We start from the raw sequence: 27,625 nt of genomic DNA on the forward strand, positions 1-27,625 counted from the left end.
TTTTGAGTAAAAAATTGTTTGTTTCAACTTGTTTTTAAAAATAATTTTAAATTATTTTTTATTTAAAAAATACTAAAATAATAATTTTTAGGTGTTTACCAATAATATTTTAATATATTTTCAATTAAAACACATTTGTTAAAGTATTTTGAGTCTACGGAAAAAAATATTAGGTGTTAAATTTGGAGTAAAAACAGAGGAGACGTTTTCGTATCCAAAATTAATGGCATTTTATTGATCAATTTGTCAAAAAGAAAGCAAAAAAAAAAAGTCAAAAGTAAATTGATTAATGGTTTAGAATATCTTATTTTAACTTTTAGGTGCTTCATACTTGATAGCATTTTTCATAATCCATTAATTTGAGGAGAAAAATTGATAATTCAATAAAATATCATGTTTAAAATTTATTAAACCATTAAAAAAATATTAATTTTAAATAAAAATTTAGAATCACGAATTAAACCACGTTCTCAAATGATGACCCACAAGAAAATTATTTTATTCACTGTTAATAGGTTGATACAAAACCTGATTGACTCAAAGTCTCAAACACCTAAAATAAGTCAGGTTAAAAAAATCTTTTGGGATTTGATTTAGTGTCACTCTATTAAAAACCTTGATTTATCTTTAATCCGATGAAAACTTGTTAATTTTTTAATTATTTGTTTTAAAATTAATATTATTTTGATCCTTTTAATTTTTTTAAATTAATATGTGGTGATTTATTTATGTTTGGAAGTGTAATTATAGTTATTTTTTAAAGTATTTTTCATTTTTAAATACATTAAAATAATATATTTTTTTATTAGATTACCTCCCATTATTCATAACCCAGATTTGAATAACCATGGTTGTATTTCGGACACCGTCCATGGAAGAGCAGTCCATCTTTTCTTGATCGAATTTTGAGCAGGGAAAATTTCTCTTTCTTTCTTTCTTTCTAACATTAACTGGGATTTAAACCCAGCGTAGATATGTATCAGAGATGGTGCCAAATCACTTGTCAGTTGTCACTTGAGCTAAATATCTCAAAAGGTAAGATCATCTATGGTGGAACAGAGCGATACGTGCTAGGGATTTGTCAGCTCTTATTTGGTGTTCTCCAATTCGCTGACCTTTAATTTTCCCCCTCTACAGTCTATGAAGGTTACGATTATTTATACAGAGAAAAAGATAGAAAATACTACTATGTGATGGTCGCGATTGAGCCAGCAAAATCACTATTCGTAAACATGTGTATATAGCAAAAACTCTTAACTTAGAAGTCACTAAAAACGCACAGGTAGAGACAGTGCATGTGAATATACTGATCTGTGCCGGGAAAATATTGTTCAGAAATTCCAATGAACCATGGCCACGCACAGAAAGAACAAAGATAGAATTGTGGTGGCCCTAATTAACCACGTCATCCTCTAGAGGGAGTCCTCAACCAAAGCACTGATCACTTGGAAGAGGCCCTGGAATGGAACCCTTCTCAAAGAATTGCAATCCAAAGACGACTAAAATGGCAAGCAATGACAGGTATGACAGACCTTCTACAGCTCCCAACAACCCAAAAGGTCCGGTAGGCAGACCGGAGCCAGTTTTGGTCTTGGTGTACAAGGACCAGCCTATAATTCCGACAACAACCAGGTAACTTACACCTTCCAGTGCTCCTACTGAACCTCCTGGTCCAGGAGGGAGGCCACACCCTGTTGTCTTGAGGGTGTAGAGAGACCAGGCGATTACTGGGGTGGAGACTAACCCGCCGACTATTGCAACTTTCTCTACGATGCCATTGCCACCATCAGTGGTCTCCTTTGCCATGCCGACAACCTTGAGTGGCCGGTGCGGTCCTGTACTTCTGCTGTTGACATGGTAGCTGCGACTTTGCGGTGACAATAGCGAGGCAGACGATGGTGATAAGAGCAACATCTTTGACGTCTAATTTGGAGCTGTTACTTGTTTTTTTTTTTTTTCAGCTCAAATTCGGCAAAAGGCCAACCAATTAAACTTCCTTGTGAGAAATAAGGGCAAGCTTGAGTTCAGGCTACCTTATCCGTATTTATGTCAACAACAAAGGATTTGAACCATTCGTTTGAAGTACCCTTTTGATCAGGCCAACTGCACAAGAGATCTGGACCGTCAATGCTCTAATGGAAGTTTAAGGGAATTATATAACTCATTCACTGAACTTAAAAAAAAATAAGTCCCAGATATTCTTTTATTATTCTCTGATTTTTGAACCAAGTTAATTTGGGGAAAACCAACAAGATAGAGACATGTCCACTTCTTCACTGAGGGCCCGGAGCCGCAGCCGGTCAAGTCTTTCAAAGCCTCAGCCTCGGCTTGGCCTGTGCTAAAAGCTAGAGAAAAACTAGGGTTGGCTGGCTCAATTACTTTCTCTACTACTAGTTGTTTGGGTTCACCTGTGTCCGAAGCACCTGATGCAAGCAAAATGACAGTCCAATCTCAAGAGAGAAGAGGAAGTGTCAAAAACTTTAATACCGCCTGATCAGATTCACATGATGCACCTGCTCCTCCTAGCCAAATAATATTCCAGGTCCCACGTCACGTGATTCAAGGTGTTTTTTTTTTTTTCCGTGCGCGCGCGCGCATTTTAGAGCTGGTGGTGAAGATGATGCTGAAGTGATTTTTTTTGAGATTGAGCTCTCAAGTGGACACATGGCCTCCACACCTGCTGATAAATAAAAGCAAATGACCGGCCAATTACAAGGAGACAAGTAGCAAAGAGTAAAAAGAATTCTTCAAAAGCCCATCATTTGATTGAATGAAGCAGAGAGGGAAGAAGGAAGTCTATCTACAAGCGTTTCTACCAGGCAATTTTATAACAAGCTTTGGCCCAGGCAGAGGGGGGGAACCTAGTCTTTCTCTCTTTTGTCCCTCCATTTAGAAACAGACCCCTGGGAGGGAGGGAGCTGAAGAATGGGCGGTGAAACCCTCCTTCATAACTGTCATTTGAATTAACAAAGACCAACGGCTATATAGGAAATGGGAAGAAGCGGGACGATGCTAACAACCTTTTGAATCTAACAACATGCCACCCAAGATATAAATTCCTTCACCTAAATATGTATGTCCACGCGGGAAATACCCAAAATCACTAGCAGACTACAACCAGTCTATCTAACAAGTTCCTCTTTTTTCCATGCTTCACGACACAAACAAAACATCTTTACCCAGGAGATTGAAGAAGAGCTAATGGTGCTTCTTCGATGATGACTTTGTATATTCAACAACATCCTCCTCATCATCATCATCCTCCTCCCCCTCCTCACCATCTTCCTCCTCGTCTTCATCTCTCTTCCTCTTAAGGTGTGAGGATGATGGTAACATCTGCAATTCATCATCATCATCAACTTCTTCCTCCCCTTCAGGATCATCTTCCTCATTCCCTGGCTCCAAGTCACTGCCTCCAGTATCATGATGAACTTCTGCCTGCCCCACTGGTTGAACCAAGTACCCTTCATCGGAGTCTTCATCCTGCCATTGCAATAAGAAATTCTATCAGAAAACAAGAATATCACTACCATAATAGAAATTGGAAAAAGCATCCACATTTAAAACAACAAATCATTCGAGTACTTGAAAATGCCAAGGAAATGTATTTGGACTCATTTTCAGGTTGTTTGAATTAGTCCGAGTTCCAAATTACTGAAAAGGGTCTGGAAGAAAAATAGTCTACAATCGCATACTCACACATACACACCAGAGCAAAACAAGATCAGAAGATGAACTAAAAGAATAATCCCTATTTAATATTTACCACTTAACAGAAATCAAGTAAAACACTTTATCTATACATTGTTAATACTAACAAATAGGACATAATAAAGCAGGGGATGCAAGCTTAACAAAAAAATAATCATCAGTGACATACTAATCACATGCTATAAAAACCACATTTAGAAAACACAAACCGGCGAATCAGTCCTCCAACGAGTTAGGAAGGGTAAGAAATTCCACATGCCAAGTAAAACAGTCTTCCCAAATCAGTGCCAAAGACCTGGCAATAGCATTTCCAACAGCAAGAAAAGAAAGCCACAACAAAATATAATTGGTGAACCATACCACAAACTAAAAGACCATCTTCACCTTTTCCCTCCTCCTTCCTAAACATTTGACAGTTTCTATTATTCTTCTCAAGTCTTTCCTAAAAATACTCAGATCATAAAATATGACCTTATCCTCAAAAGATCACCGAATTCCCCAAAATTTTGTGAACATGCCATTAAACCAAAAATCTAAATTTCCTGATGTCACGCAATTCATCTCTTGATGTAAACAATCCCTCACATTAAAATTCAAGTTATAATCTGTTTTCCAGATTACCATCCGCCATATTGGCAAGGACTATGAATCTGCTGTCCATGAAAACAAAGAAAAGTATCCTGACTACTGACAAAATTCAAAAAGCAGTAAAATAAAACATGATAGCAAATACATTCAAAACCCATATTTTCTGCCTGAGGCAGATAAAAAACAGATAGTAAAGATGCCATAGCCCAAAAAGTATCGACTCATGCATATATATGCAGTAAAATAAGGCTTTAAGCCTTCAACAGAGGTCATGCCTTTCCATCTTGTCTGCAAATTTATCACAATAGCAATCAAACAGTTAATCCTACCATGCAACACATATAAAGCAAATAAATAAATAAGGTAAACATAAGATTCCAGAGCATCTCACCTCCTCCTCACCATCTTCCTCATCGTCAAACTCTCCATCATCCTCAACAACTTGCTCCTCCTCACCAGTCTCTCCATTATCATCCTCTTCACCATCATCCTCCCCATGCTCATGCCCATCAATCTCCCCCTCTGTACTCGTTAATCTTCCTGTACTCTCCGGCTCACCAAGATCCCCTTCATCATTATCCACCTCCTCCTCCTCCCCCTCTTCATCTTCTTCATCATCATCTTCGTTGTCATCATCGTCGTCGTCCTCCTCCTCCTCCTCATACTCCACAGCATCATCATCCTCGTCACTATCGTCACCAATCTCATGCACTTCCACCACATCATCATCATCCTCATCAATTTCCTCTTCCCCAAACTCCTCCCCCTCCCCTCCCTCCTCCCCCCTCCTGTCCACTACCTCAACCCGAAACCCATTCTGTCTAACCCCATTACCATCTCTCCCCGTCTCTGCCTCCTCCTCATCCGCCTCGCTCTCCTCTTCCTCATCCACATCAACAATCCCTTCCCCAACTTCACTATGCCCGTTATTCATTCCCAACGGCCTTTCCCCCTCCCCATCAACCTCACCACTCCCAGGATCCTCCTCCTCCTCCTCCTCTTCCTCCTCCTCATCATCAGACTCCGGTCTCTCATTCTCCTCAGCATCCATTTTATCCAAATACTTCAACGAACTAATCAATCCAAAAACCCTAGCCCGATAATCCTTGACTCTCGTAACCGGACACTCATACAAATCAAGCGAAACCAACCTTAACTTAGCCAAAGGTGCTAGATCTTCAATATACTGAATCCTATTATTTGACAAATCCAAATCCCGAAGCGAATCGAGTCCAGCTTCCACCAGAAATTCTAATCCACCGGAGATTCTATTATCAGATAAAATTAATTTCTCTAGATTTCCAAGACGAGGAAATTGCTCTAACGTTGAAACGCCAATACTTGCAATAGATAGGTGTTGAAGATTCTCGAATTTTTCAAATAAACTTGGAGCTGCTGGTAATCTTCCTTGTATACACTTAACAGCACCGTCTAGGGTTAGGGCTCTTACCGCTAAGTTATCTGTTTGCCCCTCTAATGCTGTCTCCACTGCTCTTTCCCAGATCTCATCCATCAAAAATTTAGCCACAATAATCACCAAATCTCCTTTTAATCTCAAACTAATTTCATTCTAGATCAAAAGCGGATTCAGTAGCTACAAACCCTAAATTTTTTTTCTGAGGCTGCAGGATTTTCTTGCTGTGTGATATAGTTTTTTTTTTTTTGGGGGGGCGGGGGGGGGGGGGGTGTTAAAAGGGAAATAGAAAGCTAAAGGACTAACACTTGATTTTCTACTCTCTGTTTCTCTTCCTCTTCCTCTGTTTTTTGTTTTTAAAAGCAGCCGTGGACCTGTGGTTTTTTAATTGGTTAAAAGAGAGGGAGGGTAGATGTTTAAGGCTCGAGGGTTTGGGGCTAGGGCTCAGCCAGGGTTGGAGGGTTTGGGGTGGGTTAGGGCTAGTGTGAATTATTGGGAGGGTGTGGGCCGTTAGATTGGAGTGGGTGAGGATTGATGACGTGGAGGAATGTGTGGTGGAGATCGGAGGTAGGTGTGTTTGTTTTCGAGAAGAGAGTGGAGGGTTTCCTGGTTGTTTTGGTCTCTACATGTTTGACACGTCCGTTTCTGTGTAAATATCGGGTCGGTCATAGAAAAGCCATTGAGGTTTAACATATTTTACGGGGTTGCCATGGAGTTTGATTACCATAGCATTACGACATCGTGAATTGTCGTTTCGCTTCTTAAAAATAAATAAATTAAGGACGCGTTTGGTGAAAAAATAGTGAAACTAGAAGAATCGAATTTTAGCACGTTAAAAACACGTTTAGACTTTAGACTAATGTACAATTAGACGAACCAAAGCCTGCAGTGAGCGAAATTCCTGCTTGCACGAGTTTAAAGGAGATATTCGAGCCAATGTTGTCAATTTTATTTCGTTTTGCTCATAATGACAAAAATATTCTATTCTAATTTAAAAAATAGAACAAAACAGAATAATTTTCATCTTATTTTAAATTTTAATCCGTTCCGGATTTTTCGGCTAAATTTCGACTGAAACGTTCCTGTTCCATTCCACATGTTCCGTTCCGCTATTGAAAAGCTATTGAATCAAATTGAACCTTGTTCAATTTAATTAATTAAATCACTCAAGTATAAAAAGCTCTTTTTTATTATTATTTTCAATAACAATGATATTAATAATAATATTGAAAATTATTATTACTATTTTTATTAACAATGATATTAATTTTTTAAAATTAGATTTATCACTAATATATATGGTTTATATTCATGTTGTTTTTTTTCATATTTATACTTTGTAGGAATTTGAGCAAAATAAGGGATGTTTTAGATTCCATTAGCCTTGATAACATTGACCTAACTTTATATTTAAAATATTTGTCTTAAAACATTTTACTTTCATAATATTTTGATATTTTGTTTAAGTTGAATTACTTTAAGTTAAAGATCTATTTAATCTTGACTATTTAGAAATATTTAAATTTTAAAATTATATTTGTTTGGCATTTTATTTGTATTGCAAAATTTATAATTAATTTATCTTGAATTTGAATTATCTTTGTTGAATTATATATATATATATATATATATATATATATATATATATATATATATATATGAACAATACAACCCCGAAATAGCACGCCGAAACACTTCAAAACTGAAACATTCCATTCTAATTAAAAAAACAAAATACTTACTGAAACGAAATTGACAACCTTGATTTGACCATCAAAGCACAAAAAAATCACTCCTTTTTCTCAAATAAAAGCAACACAAGGTGCAAAAATTTGTGGAACTGATTTGGAAATTGGGGTTCAAATCATTGTCTTAAAACCAAGTATAAATCACAAGTCAAAAGAGTTATCTCGGGTTAATTTTATAAAATTTTTTAAAAGAACTAAAACAATGTTGTTTTAATTAAAAAAATCAGCGAATTTAAACTTGGTTTTACCTGGATTGCCAGTCAATCATGGTTTTTAATAAAATTATATCAAGTCAATCTTTTATCTGTTTTTTCTTCAATCCAGAATGGTTTATTTCTTGAATCAACTAGGTTCGTGTCAACCTACTGGCCTGCTTGAGTTGTATAACACTGGTTTAAATATTCAAATTCAAAAAGAAACCGGTATTAAAAAAAAAAATCTCAAATAAACCCGCTAGGCTGCATGGGTTTTATAATGCTGGTTCAAATGGTATAAAAAAATATATCAAGTCAACCTGTAGGCTAGCCTGCTTGGGTTTTATAACACTGGTTCAAATGTTCAAATGTTCAAATCCAAAGGACTGACGTTAAGGGGGAAAAGAATTGATTAAGACCATGATTCATCCATGGAAAAATTACAGGAGTATTTGAGATTAGCAAAGATTATAATTTAAAATATTATTTACTTGAAAATATTTTAAAATAATTTTTTATTTTAAAAAATTATATTTAATATCAACATATCAAAATAATTTAAAAATATATAAAAAATAATTTTAAATAAAAAAAATTAAATTTTTAAAAAACACGATAAGTTTATTTAAGACAATTGCAATTGCACACGAAAAGCGCATCTAAGAGATGCCATTGAAAAAACAATCAGTATCAGTTTTAGATTTTGTACAGGCAGGAACACAGCTCATGTTCAGAAGTTTTCGCAACCTTCCACATGCAGAGGTAGGCTGCTAGTACATCGCAAATTCTAGAGAAGAATAGGTTCACTGAATACATAGCAAAGTTCAACACAAACCAAATACTGGCACATGCAAGCCCGTAACAATGTATTGACAATCCAACAAAATATCACTGAGAGGACCTCTTAAAAATACATTTCCTAACTTCATGCTACGGGAACGGGAAGAAATGAAGTTTCACGATGAAGCATTTCCAGTCTTCTCCGTAAATCTTCACTAAGCTGTCCAATATCAACTAGTTTTTCGCATCTTAGGCCTTAAGGAATGCGAGAAGCACTAATATTGGGTCAAGATATCATCATCCAACTTGTGCAAAAATACTGTCGGGAAAATGTTTCATGATCATCTAGCTGTGAAGAAAAAACAAAAGGTGCCCTTTTCAAGTCATGAATCACTTCACATGTTGCCTTTAAAAGCAGCATAGGTTGTTGTCCTCCTTCCAAGTTCCTTTAAATATCCCTAACATTCCATAAATGAGAAGGTTCACAGGCTTCGAAAGGGCAGGCCACTATGCTGTTCTTTTGTTGGGGCTACTAGTACTGGTTAAAACATAGAAACTAGAGGGGCAAACAGGTCCCTTGAAATTCTTACTCAAATGTCACCACCATCCATTCAAGTGCCTCAAGCAGTGCAAGTCCATCAAAATGCTACTGTTGACTTCCTTGGTGGTCCTTGCAAGAATTTCTATTTGCGAGTTGCTTGATGCTCGTTGGAGTTGAGAATGAATGAGCCCTGACATATCATACCGGAACGCATATGTGAGCAACAAATTATAAATTGCACAACCTGGAATCCGTCCGTCCATAGAAGATAGCATAAGACTATTAATGGAATAACTAATTTCTGTTCTGATGTGAAAATGCTAAAGAAGCAAAATGCTTTATGATACATAAAATGAACAGTAAAATAAAAACTGCAGAATTTAATCAGCAGGGAAACATGTAACTGCATCTTTTGGTGCTGTACAACAATGTATACCTGAAAAGGGAGGATCCAATTCGTGTTGTGTTACTTGTTATCTCCACTATTATTGCCAGTTTTACCTCCATTTTGACTGCCAATACCTTTAAGCTCAGCATAACCTGGTGTTAGCTTGGGTGGTGGCTGTACTATTGGAGAAGGCCCTGATAAAGTTGGTGACCGAAATGGCCAGGAGATTGTGCTCGCACCTGAAGCTGGGGAACTAGATAACTGGTTTGGCCATGCTGAAGCTGTTGGATCTTTATCCATTTTCTGCTTGTCTGCCTTCTCTTCAAACTCTTGACGACGAGGCTGCGACTCATTGATATCCACTCGAGCTAAGTTCTGATTTGTATCTCCCACCATCCGAACTCCAGAAGTTACAAACTGTAGCCAGGGCTGCCTGAAATTCTGCCATGGAGGAGGTTGGATCCCACGGGAATTACCATTATTTTCAGCGTCCTCTTTGCCTCTGGCCAACTCACTTGGCTTATTTGATTTACTCTCTAGTTGTTTATCTTTTTCCGAAGATGAAGATACTAATTCAACTGGATCAATTTTAGGTGCAGAAGATCGGCCTGAGGTAATTGTAGTTGTGGGAAATGCCTTCTCGGGAGGGACAGCAGGAGTATAATTTTTTGGAAGCAGATCACCCCAATTCTCCAAAAGCTCCTTGTAGACTTTACGGAGGGTGACTTCTGTGAGACCTGTCACCTTACAAATCTCTGCCTGTGTCTTTCTTTTATCTTCTAGTTGGCATGCCAGATATATAGCAGCTGCAGAGATGCTAATGGGATTCCGCCGGGTGCAAAAGCATTTGTTGATAACAACTTCTCCAATGTGAGTTGCCAGTTCCTTTAGTTAAATCAATTAGTTGCTCAATTTGATCAAGTGAAAAGCAAATGGTCAAGAGAAAATTCACAAGCTCGAGAAGTAAAGAGTCTATTTATATGTTTTTGCATCAATGTTTTGTTTAGCACTCTTAGTGTGATCACACTTTAAGCTGGTAAATACTTGCACACAGCCACTTCAATGAGCAAAACAAGTGTCAAATCATCCACAATATCATTTATAAGCCAAACCAAAATTTTTGTAAATGACTCCATTAACAACTATTTCTTTTTGGTATTCGGACTCCATCAACTTTTTATGTATACAAATTGCTTGCAGTTTGCAAAACATAAAAATTTTGAAAGTGTCAAGTGAACAGCTACCGAGGTTTTATTATCACCGAACTCATTTTTTGGGGCCAAAAGCAACTTGGAATCTTTGCAACAGTTTGACATTAAAAAGTAGTGAAATATTAATTTTAGTACAGTAGATTTTCAAGCGTTCTATTTGTCCCCTAAGAAGGCTACAATTTTCCTGTTCAAAATTTCTTTTCTTTTTTCTATTTGATCTTCTTAACACTTTCAATCCTTTGAATACAATTTCTCAAAGTTTATTAACTACATTCTAACTTTTCCAACTTGACAAGTCAGCTGCTTCCACATAACAAAGTACCTGGGCAGATTTGTTCAGTTGGAGGAGAGTGCAGAATCTAGGCATATGCACTGAAATTGAATTGCTGTTAATTGGTTGACTTAGTTGCAAAGCTTCTCCCAATATCTTGATGTACTTCCCAATCTCCTTTTGAGGTACATTGGCAGCAATCGAGATCTCCTGTTAATATAACCCAGTCATTCAAGTTAGAAACGATCAAAGCCGAAAGATGCCAAGACCAATGCAACTACTTGCACACAACACCCAGGAGCAAATTATCATACTAGGCAAGCATCAAATCTCAAGGACAGGAATAACAGCGGCACCAGAATGTAAAAGTACCCTTAAAGCAAGTCACGAATCGTTACGGTCATTAAACAACTAAGGTACTCATTAGAGAAGCCTCTAACTTATGCCTTATCCTCATTTCCCCTCATTTTGACCTTAACATGGTCATACTTTTCACTTGCTAGGAGACATAATCCCGTCAGTGTAAAAACATAAGCATAAACGTGTACAATGAAGAATGCATCAGCTTTCAATCAAAGTAACAAAAAATAGCAATAAGTCCATCTTCCTTTTCTAAAAATTACCTCTCCATTTACAAGGGTCCCTACCTGATTCTCAAAATATAATTACACAAAGCCAGCATCATATACAATTCAAATTAGGCGGTTCGAAATTATCCTTTCTAACGCAGCACTTCAAAAATACAGTAATGCTAATTACAATTAGTTAACTCTAAATTAAAAACATCTGCATAGGTTTCACTGTTTAATACCTGGAGGGTTCTGGGTTCTTGGGCTTCTCTAATAGCCTGAACAAGAGCAGCTGTAGCAAGAGCTTCGACACTCCGATTCCTCAAACAAGTAGCTGAACAACAATCTCTAAACAACTGGAACGCATGATCTGATATATCACAATCCAAGCCCAAAATCGAAGCCACATCAATAATCTGCATATACGCTCTCAGATTATCCACCACGACATTCGAACTTGAAGCGGGTGTAGAAGCACTTAGTTCAATTGTCCGTTCAAGTTCTGCAAGGTGACCGGAGAAAGAGAGAGAAGAACGGAGGGAGACTGGGTTGGGTTCGAGAGACCAAGTGGAGAAGGAGGTTATAAACCCTGTGGGCTCAAATGGGTCTTCTTCGTTTTGGTGGTGGTGGTGAAGGGTCGGGAGATCGGAGGTTACGAGGCAAAGAGGGGTGTCTTGTGCACGGAGGTGGAAGAGGTGGTGAGGGTGAAATTGGCGTTCTTCTACAACACGGCCGCAAGATGTGCACTCGGTTATGCAGCGGTTTGTGGTTGTTGTTGTGGCGCAGCGGCCTTGTGTGGCGGAGCAGTAGGGGCACTTCATTGTTTGGTGGTGGTGAATTTGGGGATTCTGGTGGTGTTTTGTCTTTTGTGGGACGGAATTGATTTCCTCAAAGATGGTAGAGCTTTCAAATGAGCTTTTGGGTAAAGCTCTTTTTATTAAGTTCCTATACAAATTGCGGTGATGTTTACATATTCATTTATTTTTACCGCCCATATTCATCTCAACACTCGAGAGCTGTTTCGAAGAAACATGACCATTATAAAGGGGAGTGAGAGAGAGAGAGATTAAGGAACGACTTTTTCTAGAATGTGCCGTGGATAGTGTTGATTTGAGGTCGGAAAAGGGGTAGACTTAGTTGATTTCTATCCTCAAATTTGTCGGCGAGAGGGAAGAGGTTAGATAGTTGATGAATTTCTTAGTCAATAAAAATTTGTCTACGTTAGCAATTTGATCTCCCATTGAAATGAAAGAGCAGTCGGGCACACCCAGAGAACCTGGCAAACAGCCTCGCACTTTCTTCGAATTTCAGATGCCAAGGCAAAGAATAACAGCGACATAGATCGACAGATTAGCTTATTAACTTGTAAATTGTAATGTAGAATTTCAAATATTCTTTCAACTTAATACAGTAGACGAGATCTTTACCAAAAATTCTTACTGGAGTGATCTATCCAAAAAGTTGTTCAAATCCACTCATATTACGAAGATTGTGAAAGCAAAAGGTACAAAGAATGATAACCTATTTAAATACATTGTTTATCCCTAATATGAAAACAATAAACTTAAAGCGTATGGTTCACCCATCACCACCGCTCACAAACTCTGGGCAGCAGCACCTGGAGCAATGAGGCACGAAGGTGGATTTGAAGCCTCGGGTGCTCAACTTTCTCCACATCAATGACCACTCCCTTTTGAAGCCACTGCAGCCAGCTTCAGACTCTTACTTAATTCTCGTGCTCTCTGAGAGCAAACATAAGAAATACAGGAAAGATATGGTTAACATGTCTGTCTCACTCAAATTAATTCAGCACAAGAGAAGCACAGCGAGCAATATGAGGCTTTTATACTTCCAAGCTCAATGATTCAATGATATGTGCTGGCCATGAGAGCAGCAAATCATTAAAGGTGTAGCAAATGAGAGAAACACTTTACCAATACAATCTGGGATAGCAATGATACATCTCTGAAGTCAGGAACAGGTAGTGAGCAAAGAAGAGAGGCACAACAAATTAACCCCAACTCCAACACAATCACAAGATTGCATAAATTCAAAATAGGATTGGAATTTAGATAGCAGTTCACAGTCCTACAATGTTTCTATTCCTTCTTTTTATTTCTCTGGTTCATGAAACATAAGGCAATAATAAATTTAACAGATGAATACCTACTCAAACAGGACAAATGGGGAGATGGAAGCCCACTCGGAGTGATGAAGTTCCACTTAGTCCTCACCACAACCCCTACCCTAACCCAAAACTTGCTTTCACTTCAAAATATCATGCAACTTAGAAACTCCCTGATCAAGCATTTGCTGTTGTGGACATTGTGATAGAATGATCTGTACTTTTCCTCACTCCATTGCATACTAGGTTTTCACAGACCCGCCTCATGATTACACTAAACAATGGCATAAATATAAAAGGAAGTCCAAGATAACTGGAATCCAGTTTGTCAGATTGAAGGCATGGCCAAAGATGACTTATAGGATTCATCTACAATAATGAACTACACATTGAATCTCAATAACAGGGATCATAATTAGCCTGGTGAGAAATTGTATAGAAGATTTATTCTTAGAAGCTATACAAACTACAGGCCTCCTATAATCACAATTCAAAATTTCCACCCACACAGCACAAGGATACCCATGCACCTAGGATCTCATCAGGAACTAATTCAACAAGTTCACCAACCAAATACCAACTTCTGGTTAAGTTTATGTGAGCACACAACATCCAACATGGCTTAACCACTCCAGCTATCAGATAGGAAAAGCTGCTAAACATCTAGACCTAGCGTTTGTAGCTTCTGTTGATAAAACATTGAAAATGTCCAGCTGAGATGACTGTCATCTAAAGTAGGCTACCGTGAACAAATTTTCAGCTGGGAAATATTTTGCTTAAGAAAAAGAGGCTTCCGCAGAACTATCCGATCAGAATAAACTAGCAAAAGTCTGTATCAAAGGATAGCACACAAACAAAAACCTTAACAATTTCCTCAAGTATAATGGTAAAAGAATTGAATAAAATTTGGAAAAAGCAGGCAAAACAAAAGGTATTGTCACATTGAAACTCTTGCCACCAGCAAAACATTGACAATTTATGTAGAACCAAAATTCAATGAAAATGGACAGAACTAATGCTCCCTGTGGTCCCTAATATGATTCCATTTTGAGTTTCACACATTCATTTAGCAATTGTTAAAAAGATAGTCAAGTATTGCAAATATCAAATTTGCCCCTAACTTCAAAGGATCCACACCTTTTTGATGCAATGAAACATTTGGCATGTTAAGGGATACAGTGAGGTATTAACAGGCAACAATCCATTGTCTATTTTTGAATGGCTAAAAGTTTGCCAGTGATTTCAAACCATAACACCTATCATCCTGAGATTAAAGCCAACATTACCATTACTGTTTTGAACAGAGTGTTCCAATAACTGGGTTTTCTCTAAGCATTCAAAAGTATAAAAATGTTTTCGCTAAATTAAACGGCGAACAAATCCAGACTTCAATTAACTGAACAATTAAAAAGGATTAAAAGCAGTTTCACAAAAACCTACGAAAATAAATCACCGCCATTGATTGGACAGGAGGTAGATTCACTGAGATCAATAGACCAAATAGACATCTTAGCAATCTTAGTCCACACTCAATTTTATCTCATGAAATTTACCCTAGTTTATTATTACTATCAGGATCAGCCTTTCTTTTCACACCATTCTCGATGAGTCTCTACATTTCTTCTATTACGGATCTGCCATTCTTTGCTCTGCTTCTCTCATATGAGTTTCTTTTGCATGTCTTTGTATACGATATTACACTTATTTCCTTCCTCGCAACAATATCTGTAGCCGCTGCATCTTGTTCCGTATCTTTCTTTCAATAAATCACTTCTTTATTTAAAATAAAAAAATGAATAATTCTTTCAATAAAATATTATTTACACCAGCTTATCAAAATTCTTCCTAAATGAACAATGAGCTCGATTAAGCCCACTGTTTCTAAAATATACTAATGCAAACTCCAAGTCTAACTTCAGTAAGGTTTTCTATCACATCACTCAGACTTTTCTACACTAATACTTTGACCAATAAGTAAAATCACAAAGCAAGCCCTCCTCCTAACCCCGAACCAACCACCGACAACATGCTTCCGCTTTCAATTCAAATCAATAATCACAAGATCAATGTCAACACTACCCTGGCTACTTTGTATACAGTTTCAATCAACAAAAAAAAAAGAAAAAAAAGTTCATTTGCGGAAACTGAACATTAAAATGCAAAATCACAAGAACCTAAAAAAAGGAAAAAAGAAGTCCTCACCGTAGATTGAACCGGAAGCGGATCAAGATCAATAGACCGAATAGACATCTTAGCGATCTCAGCAATGGCAGCCTCTTTAACATCTGATGCGTCACTAGTCAACTCTTCATAAGCAGCTTCAAATGCCTCTTGCCAAAATTTTGGTAATCTGATCCGACGGCTATTCGTGTATATATCCCACATATGCTTCACCACTTTCTCTCTGTCCTCCATTTCCTACAGTTACTTACAATTCACCAATCAAAATAAATTCATAAAATCAAAATTTAAAAAAATAAAAAATAAAAACCCAGAAATAGTTCTGTGTACTGACTAGGACATCGAGATCGTCGCGAATGGGAGTGTCGATGTCGTCGACGAGGCTGTTGAGATTTCCGGCAGACCAACGGAGAGTGACGGTGCCAGTGAGCATTGACCAGAATGCTAATAACAAAATGGCTGCTAGAGCCCAGAACTTGTACCGGCCTTTGCCGAATAGAACGGAATCGGAGGTTTCCTTTTTCACGCTTGGTGCTGTTGTCGTTGGAAGCGAATCATCATCCTTCATCTCGATTTATTTTTATTCTACTCTAGGGTTTTCCTTTTCTTTTTATTATTATTATTATTTTTATATTGAAATAGCTTGTTTCGGTGGGTGTTTTCAGTGGGAGAGATGGAGGTGGATTCAGGAAGGAAGAGCGTGTTTTTTTTAATCGATCGATGCGATGGAGAGGGACTTTGTTATAGGAAAGGGAGGGGAAAATATCCGCTTGGGTTAAATACAATGTTAGTCCCCCAACTATGATGATGGCTTCAAATTGGTACTCAAACTCTAAATCACAGCAAATTAACCATTCCACCTATAGAAGAGCACTAAAGTTTGGAAAATTAAGATAATTCTTTATTTGTTTCATTTACTGCTAACAATCAAATCAATTATATCGACTAGAAAATTAATGCAGCAATTTCAGAGTAAATGTGATCTTGATTTTTTTTAATAAATTACATATTAAAAGATATATATATATATATATATATATATATATATAAAATGCAATTTTGAGTATCAAACAAGAAAAATCCAATTCCTATCGTCTATCAAATAAATTGTTAATCAAGTACCAAACTACCCATAGGTAGAGAGGCAGCGAGAAGTGGTAAGTTACAGTCTCCTCTTCTTCAATGATAAGAGTTGAAATTTTTATTTATTTATTTAAAAAAAAAAGAGTTGAAATTTTTTTCAACAGGCATGTATGGTTTAGATGTAATGAATCATGGAATATAATGGTTCATTTGTATATTTAATTCATTTATTACATAAAAAAATATTATGTAATTAACATTATATAATGAAGAGTAGTCTTGCAGGAACCTGATTGTAAACAAATGTTCATCATAAGACTAGATTGTAAATTTTATATAGCACGGGGACAAACAAATTTCAAATGAAGACCACTTTGTAACTATAAATAAAATACAGGGACTAATATAGTTTTGAAAATTACATGGACTAGAATGAACTTTTATGAATGTCTCCATTGCAGTACTAAAAGTTTTTAGAACCTTGAAAATGTAACCGGAATTTATATTAGGTAAGTAACAATTTGGTGGTGGTAGAATTGCAAAAGAATTGTCATTTTGAGCTGATGTAAAATCAATCACATAATTAAGGGACTCATTTGTAGATAACAGTTTCTGTATGTTTCGTGTATCCCCACACTGGATTGAAGCTCAGTGATGGTGTCGTGGCGGGGATTTACTGGCCGTTGATTTTTTGAGGAGTCAACCTTTTTGGAAAGGGTTAGTTACTGAGCCTCATCTTAGGCAACCGACAATGGACGACACCGTTCGATTGCTTTCTGCATTGTGGAGTGGCCCAGTGGGCGTTGCCTTATTGGGCGATATTATTTATGTGCATGGACCCATCCAAAAATTTCCCTCTCTCGTCGTCGTCGGTGTGGAATGGAAGGAGTGTCTTTGCTCACGTTTCAAAGGAAAGATTTTTTTGCTTCCGATTCAGGAAATTGAAAGTTAGGGATAACTAGCCCCGTTTGTTTGCTGGAAAGTAGTTTTTTTTTTTTGGAAAGTGAATTCCGGGAAAGTATTTTCCGATATTTGGTAGTGTAATGAAAAATAAGTTGGAAAACATTTTCCAGTGTTTGGTTATGTCATGGAAAATGAGCTGGAAAATAACTTATTAATATTTTATTTTTCTCAAGTTTATTAGAATAATGAGGAACAAATCTTACAAATAAAAAAGTTGAATGAGAATGAAATTGAAAAAAAATATAATTTCATAAATTATCTCAAATAAAATAAATAATAATCAAAATAATATAGATCAAATCTAAAAAATTAAAAAAAAATAAAAGGTGAATAAATTAAAATAATAATAATTAACATTTCATAAATTATTTCAAATAAAATAAGTAACAATAAAAAAAATGAGGACCAAATTTGATAGATAAAAAATTTCAATAAAAAATAATAAGAAAAAAGCAAATAGCAATTATAAAAATAAGAACCAAAATTAATATAAAAATTAAATTTTAAGAGATGGAATTGAAAAATAAATATTCAAAACAAATTATATATAGCAATCAAAAGTTTGATGATAAAATTTAATATAATCAGCAAATAATGACATTTTTAAATTTTTCACAACTTCCGGAAAGTGTTTTCCGCCCAAATTTTCCAGGAAAACACTTTCCTGAAAACCAAGCTAATTTTTCCTTTGACTGGAAAGTTTTTTCCGTTGACCAACTTTTCTAATGGCAAACAAACACAGGAAAGTTTGGAAAGTGGTTTCCCGAAAACCACTTTCCGGAAAACAAACACAACCAAAAGGGAAAACATTTTCCTGGAAACCAAACCAAATTTTTCTTTAACTGGAAAGTGTTTTTCGTTGACCGGAAAGTATTTTCATTGACTGGAAAGTGTTTTTCGTTGACCAACTTTTCTAATGGCAAACAAACACATGAAAGTTTGAAAAGTGGTTTCCCGGAAAGTGAATTTCGGGAAACAAACATGGCCTAGGAATTACTAAAAAAAGCTTAGAAGGACAAAATATAGTAAGCACTGCTTTTGTTAAAAAAATAAAATTACAGTGTTGTAGTGTTTTTCTTTCGATTTTTTATGTTAAAAATATTTTAAGTTTAGATCATATTTCAAGAAGTTTTATGATACTCGGAAAGTAATTAATGATATTTTATTAGTTATTTTTTAAATATATTTAAAAAAATATATAGATAAAAATAATTTATGTGAAGATATTTTTATTATTTTTTGTAGGTCATGATTTTTATTCACTCTCTTCTTTTTGTTTATATTTTTATTCAATATAAACTTTGAGAATAACTAATATGATGTCACTAGTTATTCGTTAAGTGCCATGAAATTTTCCCTTTATATCAACTAAGACTAATTTTTTTATCACATAATCTTAATTGTATTTCCTATATTTATACAATGTATTTAAGAAAATTATTAAATTTCCGTAGTGATGGTTTCAAAGTTGAAACCCAAGAAATCAAGGAAAAAAAAAATTTTTTTTAACCATTAGACTAACTTCTCAAATCAATCCTTAAATGTTCTTAAAACATATATTTTATGATTTTTATTTGATATTGCGTTTTCAACTATGTTTAGTTGTGTTTGCTTTGAAAAAAATTAAATTTATGTTTTTTAGTGCTTTTTAATGATTTTGAGGTACTGATGTATATAAAAAAAGTTAATTCATCAGAGTGTGTTTACTCTATCAAAACATGTTTGTTATCAATACCATAATCATTTATTATTTGAATAAAATCTGAAACTCTTTTCAAATCTCATTCCGCCTTGTGCAAGTATTTGCAATCAACACTATTTAAGAATATATAAAATATTTTTTCTAATTCACCTAAAATGATTAATTATCTATTGATTATTTAAATACATTTATATAATTCATGTTATATCCAAGATCTTTATGTTTGTTACTCTTCATTAAAACAACGTGTAGCAGAATCAAAACATAATTTTTTTTTATATATATAAGATAACTTAGTGATTTCAAGTTTAATGATCACTTACACAATCATCATATGAGCCTTTCGATAGACATAAATGATCTTTTATATGAAATTCGCATGCGGGTTAATTCAATATATATGTCATCTGACAAGCATCTACATATTAGTTGTAGGTAATCTCTCATACCTCAACTTATGAGAACAATTATTTCATTTCATAAAAAAAAGACCATAATATGTATCCATCTCAACGACTCTAATTAACATTCATTCTTAATAAAACATTAACCACGAACATTCAGGAACAATACTTAGATGTAATTGAAATCTCATAATTATAACAACTTTATAATTTTTTTTATAAAATATTTTTACCCCTATGACTTTATATTTACTCTAGATTCATTAATCAAATATTTAATAAGTACTAAAAATAAATAAGTTTTTATTAATAATTAAATATATTTCTACAAACAAAATCAATATCATATATAAATATAATTAAGATTGTAACACGAATAAGCTTAATGATCGATTAAAACTTTAAACCTATGCCTTTTATGGGCCTTGCCTCCAGTCCTGTGACGTGGAGAGTTGAACCATTGATTTCAAATTGGAGCAATGAGCAATCTAAACATAGGTCATGGATATAAGATTAAACTTCATTATCCATTAAAACTTCAAGGTTATACCTTTAATGGGCCTTACCTTGATGTGGGCAGGTGGCGGGGGATATAGATCTCCGACTCATTAATTATAATTAGTAGTTTGAAAGGATGAATTCAGGTATTCTAGAGAATGATTAATATTTAAGCATTAGGATTAGGATTAATAATATTTGCATTAAGACACTATGGATCTTGTGCTTCATAAATTTTGCTTATTTCCACTGGCTAAATTAAGGATTAAATGGACAGAACTAATTATCCCATTTTCCCTGCTAACCTTCTTACAAAAACGAAACTTTTTCTGCAGATTAATACATATGTTATCAACTTCTATATTTCCTTGTGTCAATACAATTCTTTTTCTCACTTTGCTGGTGGTCTTTACACAATTATTTGTTTACTCATTTCTTCTCATAAACAACAAACAAGAATCTCACTTCAATTGTAATGTTCAGCCATTGTTTCTCATAATTCAAGGTCTGAAGGAGGTAGAAACTGCTCTGTTGTCAAACCCCATATGTTAAAATCTACCTCATCAATCTTCCAGTGTTCTTCCATTTCTCTCTTGTGGTTTGCAGATTGCTCTCCGTATCTGAAGACCGTGACACGAGTCTGACCACTATGTGCTATGTTGACACCGTCGACGTACCTATAATCATCCATTATCGATTCTGCGCTCGTCTCCCAAAATATATCCTCACCGTCTTTCGTTCTCAATCCTATCAGCCTTGAGTCCTCAAATTGAATCAAGAGGCCTGACCTCTGGCTAAAGTATCCCCACATTGTATGGTGAATTATCTCGTAGTTAGGACCACTTTGCGCCTCCCGAATTGCTGGACTTGTCTCTAGCTTGAGTATAAAGCAGTCCTCATCTTTTATTAGTTTCTCTCCAATGCAGGTTGCATCTATAAATAAGTTTGCTGTGGACCTGGGATCCAATCCCTGCCATAACTTACTGTGTTAGAACTAATTAATCGGACGAAATCAGAGGACAGAAAATTCTAATGCAGACATTCTACATCAACTTTCACATTCTAGTATACGATTGATGCTACAAAATGTAAACCAAAGGAATGATCCTAACCTGCAAGAATCGGCGCAAGGGTCTAGGAGGACCCTTTGAAATCGGCTTTCGTTGATTAGAAGAATGCCTCCATGAGATCTTGCCATTGCTTCCACATATCATCTTACATCCTGACACAAGAAGCTCTAACATCCACAAGTCCGGATCTTTCTGCCAAAGCACAAATCCACCTGTTTCCTCGCTGCCTTTCACGTTTATGGTCTGCTCCCCTTCATGAAATTCTGATGCCTTAATTTTCACCTCACCAGTTACGCACATGCTGTGCACTGCGTTTAATGCTGCTTGTCCTCCTGTAGCTGCAATGTATTGTTGCACAATATATTTGGCTGTTGAAGCTTGCTGCCAAAAAACATTGTAACACTGTCATTTTCTCAGAAAAATCATGGCAATACTCGTAATGCAATTGCTCATTTTTCTATAAACAATAATTCTGGTGTAAAATAAAAATTTCAGAGAGATATGGATGTTTCTATAAAACCCTCTCACAATTGAACAATCTTTGACAGGTTTGTGAACCGAATGGCCAACTTGCACTTGAAGAGGAATAAGAGGAGATCCAACCATGTAAAGAAGGAATCTTAGCTCATTAATTCGCGCTGCAATAACCGGTTGTGACAATTTGTCGGAAGTTTGAGCCCTCATCCATGTAAGCATATTTTGCCAGCGTAATTCGGCATTGCTACCCATGTTAGTGTACATTTCTTCCGGTATTGGGATCTCAAGAACAGTCTCAAGGCCATCTTCTCTATCAATATTTGGACAGAGTTTCCTCATGATGAAAAGTACAGAAATAGAGATCTTAGAGAATGATAGAATGTTGGTTAGAGAGTCAAGAGGAAGGGGGAGGAACAAGAATTGAGAGTCAAATGCTATACGTTCTCTCTTTTCTCATGCATTTACCAGGGACGGTAAACAGGAAAAAATGCGGGGACAATCGGTAAAAAGAGACTTGCCTAAAGGCTGGCCTTGCTTGTAGGTGTCATGTGGGCATGATCAATAGCAGATTTTGATTGTTTACAAGTTTCTATTTTAGGGGACCAACCCCCATAAATATTGCTGAAGAATTTTTTTTAGAGGAGCAATCCACAATGATGCTGCCAAATTTTCTCCTAGGCTAGAGGCAAAAATATTTCGTTGAACAAGGGTAGAACTTGAAAGATGAAGAATGTTTCGTGGACCATTCTTGCCAATTCTTGGATTTCCCACTAAAAATAGACAGCTAGCTGACATTACTTACCGTCCATATACAAAACACCCAAGCAATTGTGATGAAGCAGATAGAGGAATGGGAGAAGCTTGTTGTTTTTCTCATGTATGCTTCTGTCAGATCATAAGCTGCAGCGATCCCCGTCTACCGCTAGGCTCTTCCATATTGACATACGAGGGATGGCGCAAACTTCATGTCACTTGAATGGAGACCAAAGCATGCCAAGGATGAACATCATAGTCAAGACAAAAGAAAGCGAAAAAAAAAAAAACAAAGTTTTCTTGCATCAATTACTTATGATCATGTTGTTCGAATTTTGAGTTTTTTTTTTTTTTTCTAGTGAGATAAAATATTTCCCAAATTAGCAATGAAAAAATAATTTCCAAACCTAACACAAATGTTCGATAATAACTAGATGTGTTACACATGTAGCATCTAGCAACTCAAATTTTCCTTATCCAACAAATTAATTCATGCTCTCAAAAGTCATCATTCATATTTTGAATCAATAACTATAAAATGAACAAAAATAATTTGATACTCGTCAAAGAGATGATATGGTATAAAAAACAAAGGAAAAAAAGGAAAAAAAAATGATGCATATAGACATATATACCGAAACTTTAATATATTGACGAGTAAAATTCAAAGATATTATAGAAAGTCAACTTCAAAATTAACGATGAGTTGCTATTTGCCAACAAATAAGCATGTTGTTGTTTTTAAATGGTACGTGTAACTTATTACCAGCTCAAATTGAATTTCCATGATTTCTATGAATTCATTTTATGAATATGATTATGAAAGTAATAAAAGTGTTATTATCAAGCTCTAATATATTTATAATAAGCCATTCATTCTTTCTTTCTTTTCTCCTTTTCTTCCTCAGTACTTATCTCTTGTCTTTTTGTGCAATGTCATCCTTTTTATGGCAATTGAATTATTCTTGTTTATTTTATAGTTATTAATTCTTTATAAAATATACACTTTTGAGAGGATAAATGCACAACACATTTAATGGCGCATGTACTATCTATGCGCATAATAACTACAATTATTTTTTCAATTCAGCTGGTTTAAAAAATATTTTATCTCACTGTACTATTCTAGAAAAAAAACTCTTGGATTTTTTGTTAGAATCTTACGATCATGATTCGACTTGATTCACGTATAAAACGATGTGATTTGTAAAAAGGGGGGTTTAATGACAATCGAAGGCAATGATTTGGTTCGAGAGATAGAAAATCCTTTTTATATCCAGCAATAATTAACTTTAATTGTTATTAAAAAAATAATTAGACTCAAAAATCTTAATAATTTATATAATTCTTTTGTAAAAGAATTAATATTTCTCTTCGTCACTTAAAATTTTAATTTATTTTGTTTTTCTAAACAGTAATTAAGAGCAATTATGGTATGGGGGGTGGGGGGGTGGCTGAGAAATGTTAAAACTTTTTAAGGTTGATTGTAATTCTATAATACCTTGTGGAGGTTATTGTAATTTAACAAATAATATATAACAGCAATAACAAAGCAAGTTTTTGCTTGTTTAATTTGCTCTAAATTAAGATTACTAACTTAGGCTACACTGCTTTATTACCACGCTACATATCACTCTTTACAGCCTCAGCTCTACCACTTATACCCTTGCTAAACAGCTCTTCTATGTCTTCCAAGGACCTTCCTTTGGTCTCTGGGAATAGGAAATAGAAGAAAAACCAGGCAAGCACAGCGATGCCAGCAAACAAGAAGAAGGCTCCTCCAATGGTGATTGCTTCATAGAGCGAAATAAAACTCATGGAAATAGTGGCATTCATGAGTCTATTCACAGCAACCCCAATGCTATACCCTTGTGCTCTTAGCTTCAGGGGGAATATCTCCGAGCTGTACACCCATGTCACAGGTGCAAGTCCAATATTAAAGAAAGCTACAAATGTATAAGTAGAAATAATGCAAAGGCTTAGTGCCCACACCAGCTGCCCTCCATGGTGATGCTCCACTATAGTCAAGCAAGTTCCTAATACTGCCAGGGCTGCTATGATACCTGCTGTGCTAACAAGAAGAAGGCGCCTTCTCCCCACTCTATCCACCAAGAAAGTGGAAATGAATACAAATACGAACTTTGTAAGCCCCACGCCAACACTTGCACGCAAGAGCTTTTCCTTGCCAACGATACCGGCTTTCTTAAAGATTCTAGGACTATATAAAATAACTGCTTCAATTCCAACTGCATGCTCAAAGAAATGGATTCCGACCGCGGCGATCAGTATCCAACGGACTGCTGGTGTTGGCCTTATAATTAGCTCTTTCCAAACCCCTTCCCCGTGAGTTTTCTTCAGGGGATCGGGCTTGACAAAGTCATCGTTGCAATTCACATCAATCCCAGCTACTTCTTTTATGTCGCGAAGACGGGTTTCAGCTTCTTCTTCGGAGTTGGATACTCTGCGCAAGATTTTCTTGGCTTCTCCTAAACGACCTTGCATTACTAACCACCTTGGAGACTCTGGCATTTTTAGGATGCCAAAGGCCAAGGCGAGTGAAGGTATAGCTGCAATACCAAGCATTATCCTCCAACCAAGCTTCAGGCTCAATCCTCCGAAAGCAACATTCGATATGTAGCCAAGTAAAACACCAATACTTATTCCAAGCTCCGGTAGACATGTCAAAAAGCCTCGGTACGATGGCGATGAAACTTCTGCCGAATATACAGGAGCAATCATCAGAGCAAAGCCTACACCAATCCCAGCAATGCATCTCCCTGTCATCAGGACACCATAATTCGGAGCGTACCCCATCAGGATTGAACCAAGCATGAAGATGATGCTGGCTGCAAAAATTGTGTACCGCCTGCCAATATAATCAGAAGTTCTTCCAGCAAGAAGAGAACCGAACAGGGCACATATGTTTAAGATTCCAGCAAGGATTTCCACTTCCGTGTCATGGATTTTCAGTTCATCTTTTATGAATATCATGGCTCCACTCATTACTCCAGTGTCTGAAAAAAGAAGAAGAAGAAAAAACCTTTGAATTATGGCATATTCTACAACACCCAAATATAAGAAAAAAGGTTTTATTAATCAAAGATAACATGAATTATATATGAATGGTTAGAATGTTATGATCCTACGACATTTTCCAGTTCCACAGAACACTGTTTAAAGTCAAAGAATGAGAACTCCACATGGGATCCAAGAGGGAAAGGAGATCGAATTAAGGAACTCACCATATCCAAATATAATGGATATCATCGAAGCAACTATAGCACATCCAGCAGCATACATGTTCAATTTTTGCTGGTTTTGTCCACCACCACCCTCTATTGACACCATGCTGATTAATTGCTCTCCCTGTCTCGTTGAACCTAATCAGAAACTAAAAACCTTAGCAAATAACTATATGTGTGTGTAGGAGAACATAGTTTTCTCACAATTCCTCCGGCAACCAAAGCTGACCTCCATCTCTAATTATATAGGGAAGCGATGTGACTAAAACGTGTCAAAAAGTGAACTCTTAATGTCTTGTGGCGCCCACGTTCACAGGTAATCTTACAGGCAGAAATCTGCTAATTTTGTCACTTTGTAACCGACTGACGAAGGTCATTAGGCCTCGCCAACCCGATAAGTTTGGCTAGACAACTTCATTTTGGCAATGAAAAACTTGGGATTAATCAAAATATGCACGTCAGGATTTGCATCAAACCATTAACCTCTTTCTATTTAGGATTTTGTATTTTATTTAGCATATGATTTTAGTTTATTTGTCTGTGGATTTGCTATAAATAACATCATGATATAGAAATATGGGCCTAATAATGGTGATCTTTCATCGTCTTCGTTGAAATTCGTAGCAGTCACTGTCTTCATTGTCTTCATGGTCCAATTTGCAAGGAAATTCCAGTTAAGATTTATTAACTTATTTTTGGATAAGATTTGCCAGGCAATCCAGCCTGTATAGTCAACTAAACCGCGGCACCTTGTAAGCCACTACTGACTTGGTATCCTCGGGCTTGCAAGACGCCATGATAATAAATAATAATAAATCGTTTTCTGATACGATAAACCAGTGCTAATTACAGATTTGTGGTTTGCATGCACTTATCTAAAACTACTAGCAATTTTCAATGTTTAATCACCAATTTTCCACGTCATTTTGAATTTAAATGCAGTTTGCCAATTAACATTTTCGTCCAATGTTATTTATCCAAATCAAAATGCTCACTTTTAGGCATTTTAGTGATCTTGATCAATTCAGAATGACCCAGATTAGGAATTAAGAATTTTTATTTTTATTTTTTTTTCCGAATTTACTTATTTCTAAAATTAAATTAGTTTTGGGATTTGTGATTTATTTTATTTCCTAGTTTATCCCTTGCTCAAATAGGACATACTATTTACATTGTTTTGTACGCTTTTGATTTTCATTATCTAATATTAAGAAATTATAGACTTTTAAATGTTCTGATCCACAGTTACTGTGTTTCTTTGTAAGGGTTTTTAAATACTAAAAATTTCGTATCAATACCATAAAATTTTCCCCATGTACATTGTCATCAATCCTCACTTCACATGAAAAAAAAAAAAAAGAAGAAGAAGTTACTTTTCCACTAATCTTTTATACCCACAAACACTTCACAGGAGATTGATTGTTTATTTGTGTGTGTTAAAAGTGATTTTAAAAATAAATTAATTTTTTTAAAAAAAAAATTCAGTGTTTTTTAATTGTTTTGATGTGTTAGTGTCAAAAATATATTTTAAAAAATAAAAAAATATATTATTTTAATATTTTTTTAAATAAATAAATACTTTAAAAAGCAACTGTTATCATAATACTAATTAAAAAAGCTTAAAAATCTCATTTTGTAAGAGTAAAATTCTAACTAACCCTCTAACTTCAAAATGGATAATATGAATGTACTAAATTATAAAAGTTTATTTG

General features: G+C 35.6%; 6 protein-coding genes across 6 annotated transcripts; all 6 read right to left on the bottom strand.

Moving 5' to 3' along the window:
* Positions 1 to 1,203: 1,203 nt before the first annotated feature.
* On the bottom strand, positions 1,204 to 2,175 carry LOC112328197 (uncharacterized). Its single transcript, XM_024605297.2, has one exon. The coding sequence runs from the start codon at positions 1,912 to 1,914 to the stop codon at positions 1,426 to 1,428; it is 489 nt and encodes a 162-aa protein (XP_024461065.1). The 5' UTR covers positions 1,915 to 2,175; the 3' UTR covers positions 1,204 to 1,425.
* Positions 2,176 to 2,743: 568 nt separating this feature from the next.
* LOC7473162 (acidic leucine-rich nuclear phosphoprotein 32-related protein) lies at positions 2,744 to 6,057 on the bottom strand. The gene is made up of 2 exons (XM_002310181.4): positions 4,691 to 6,057; positions 2,744 to 3,483 (listed from the first exon to the last, which is right to left on the bottom strand). Exons 1-2 carry the CDS (start codon positions 5,810 to 5,812, stop codon positions 3,199 to 3,201), a joined length of 1,407 nt encoding a protein of 468 aa, XP_002310217.4. The 5' UTR covers positions 5,813 to 6,057; the 3' UTR covers positions 2,744 to 3,198.
* A 2,270-nt stretch (positions 6,058 to 8,327) lies between these two features.
* Positions 8,328 to 12,532, bottom strand: LOC7473161 (plant-specific TFIIB-related protein 1). Its single transcript, XM_002310180.4, has 4 exons — positions 11,658 to 12,532; positions 10,898 to 11,056; positions 9,413 to 10,249; positions 8,328 to 9,166 (listed from the first exon to the last, which is right to left on the bottom strand). The coding sequence occupies exons 1-3, from the start codon at positions 12,234 to 12,236 to the stop codon at positions 9,443 to 9,445; spliced, it is 1,545 nt and encodes a 514-aa protein (XP_002310216.2). The 5' UTR covers positions 12,237 to 12,532; the 3' UTR covers positions 8,328 to 9,166; positions 9,413 to 9,442.
* A 233-nt stretch (positions 12,533 to 12,765) lies between these two features.
* LOC7473160 (uncharacterized) lies at positions 12,766 to 16,447 on the bottom strand. The gene is made up of 3 exons (XM_002310179.4): positions 16,056 to 16,447; positions 15,743 to 15,958; positions 12,766 to 13,157 (listed from the first exon to the last, which is right to left on the bottom strand). Exons 1-3 carry the CDS (start codon positions 16,287 to 16,289, stop codon positions 13,092 to 13,094), a joined length of 516 nt encoding a protein of 171 aa, XP_002310215.2. The 5' UTR covers positions 16,290 to 16,447; the 3' UTR covers positions 12,766 to 13,091.
* Positions 16,448 to 20,597: 4,150 nt separating this feature from the next.
* Positions 20,598 to 22,592, bottom strand: LOC7473159 (uncharacterized). The gene is made up of 3 exons (XM_002310178.3): positions 21,970 to 22,592; positions 21,484 to 21,822; positions 20,598 to 21,341 (listed from the first exon to the last, which is right to left on the bottom strand). The coding sequence occupies exons 1-3, from the start codon at positions 22,255 to 22,257 to the stop codon at positions 20,865 to 20,867; spliced, it is 1,104 nt and encodes a 367-aa protein (XP_002310214.1). The 5' UTR covers positions 22,258 to 22,592; the 3' UTR covers positions 20,598 to 20,864.
* Positions 22,593 to 24,133: 1,541 nt separating this feature from the next.
* LOC7478024 (probable polyol transporter 3) lies at positions 24,134 to 26,152 on the bottom strand. Its single transcript, XM_002310177.4, has 2 exons — positions 25,914 to 26,152; positions 24,134 to 25,685 (listed from the first exon to the last, which is right to left on the bottom strand). The coding sequence occupies exons 1-2, from the start codon at positions 26,017 to 26,019 to the stop codon at positions 24,295 to 24,297; spliced, it is 1,497 nt and encodes a 498-aa protein (XP_002310213.3). The 5' UTR covers positions 26,020 to 26,152; the 3' UTR covers positions 24,134 to 24,294.
* Between the last annotated feature and the right edge of the window lie 1,473 nt (positions 26,153 to 27,625).

Source organism: Populus trichocarpa, chromosome 7 (genome assembly GCF_000002775.5).
Source record: "Populus trichocarpa isolate Nisqually-1 chromosome 7, P.trichocarpa_v4.1, whole genome shotgun sequence".
NCBI classification, from domain to species: domain Eukaryota; kingdom Viridiplantae; phylum Streptophyta; class Magnoliopsida; order Malpighiales; family Salicaceae; genus Populus; species Populus trichocarpa.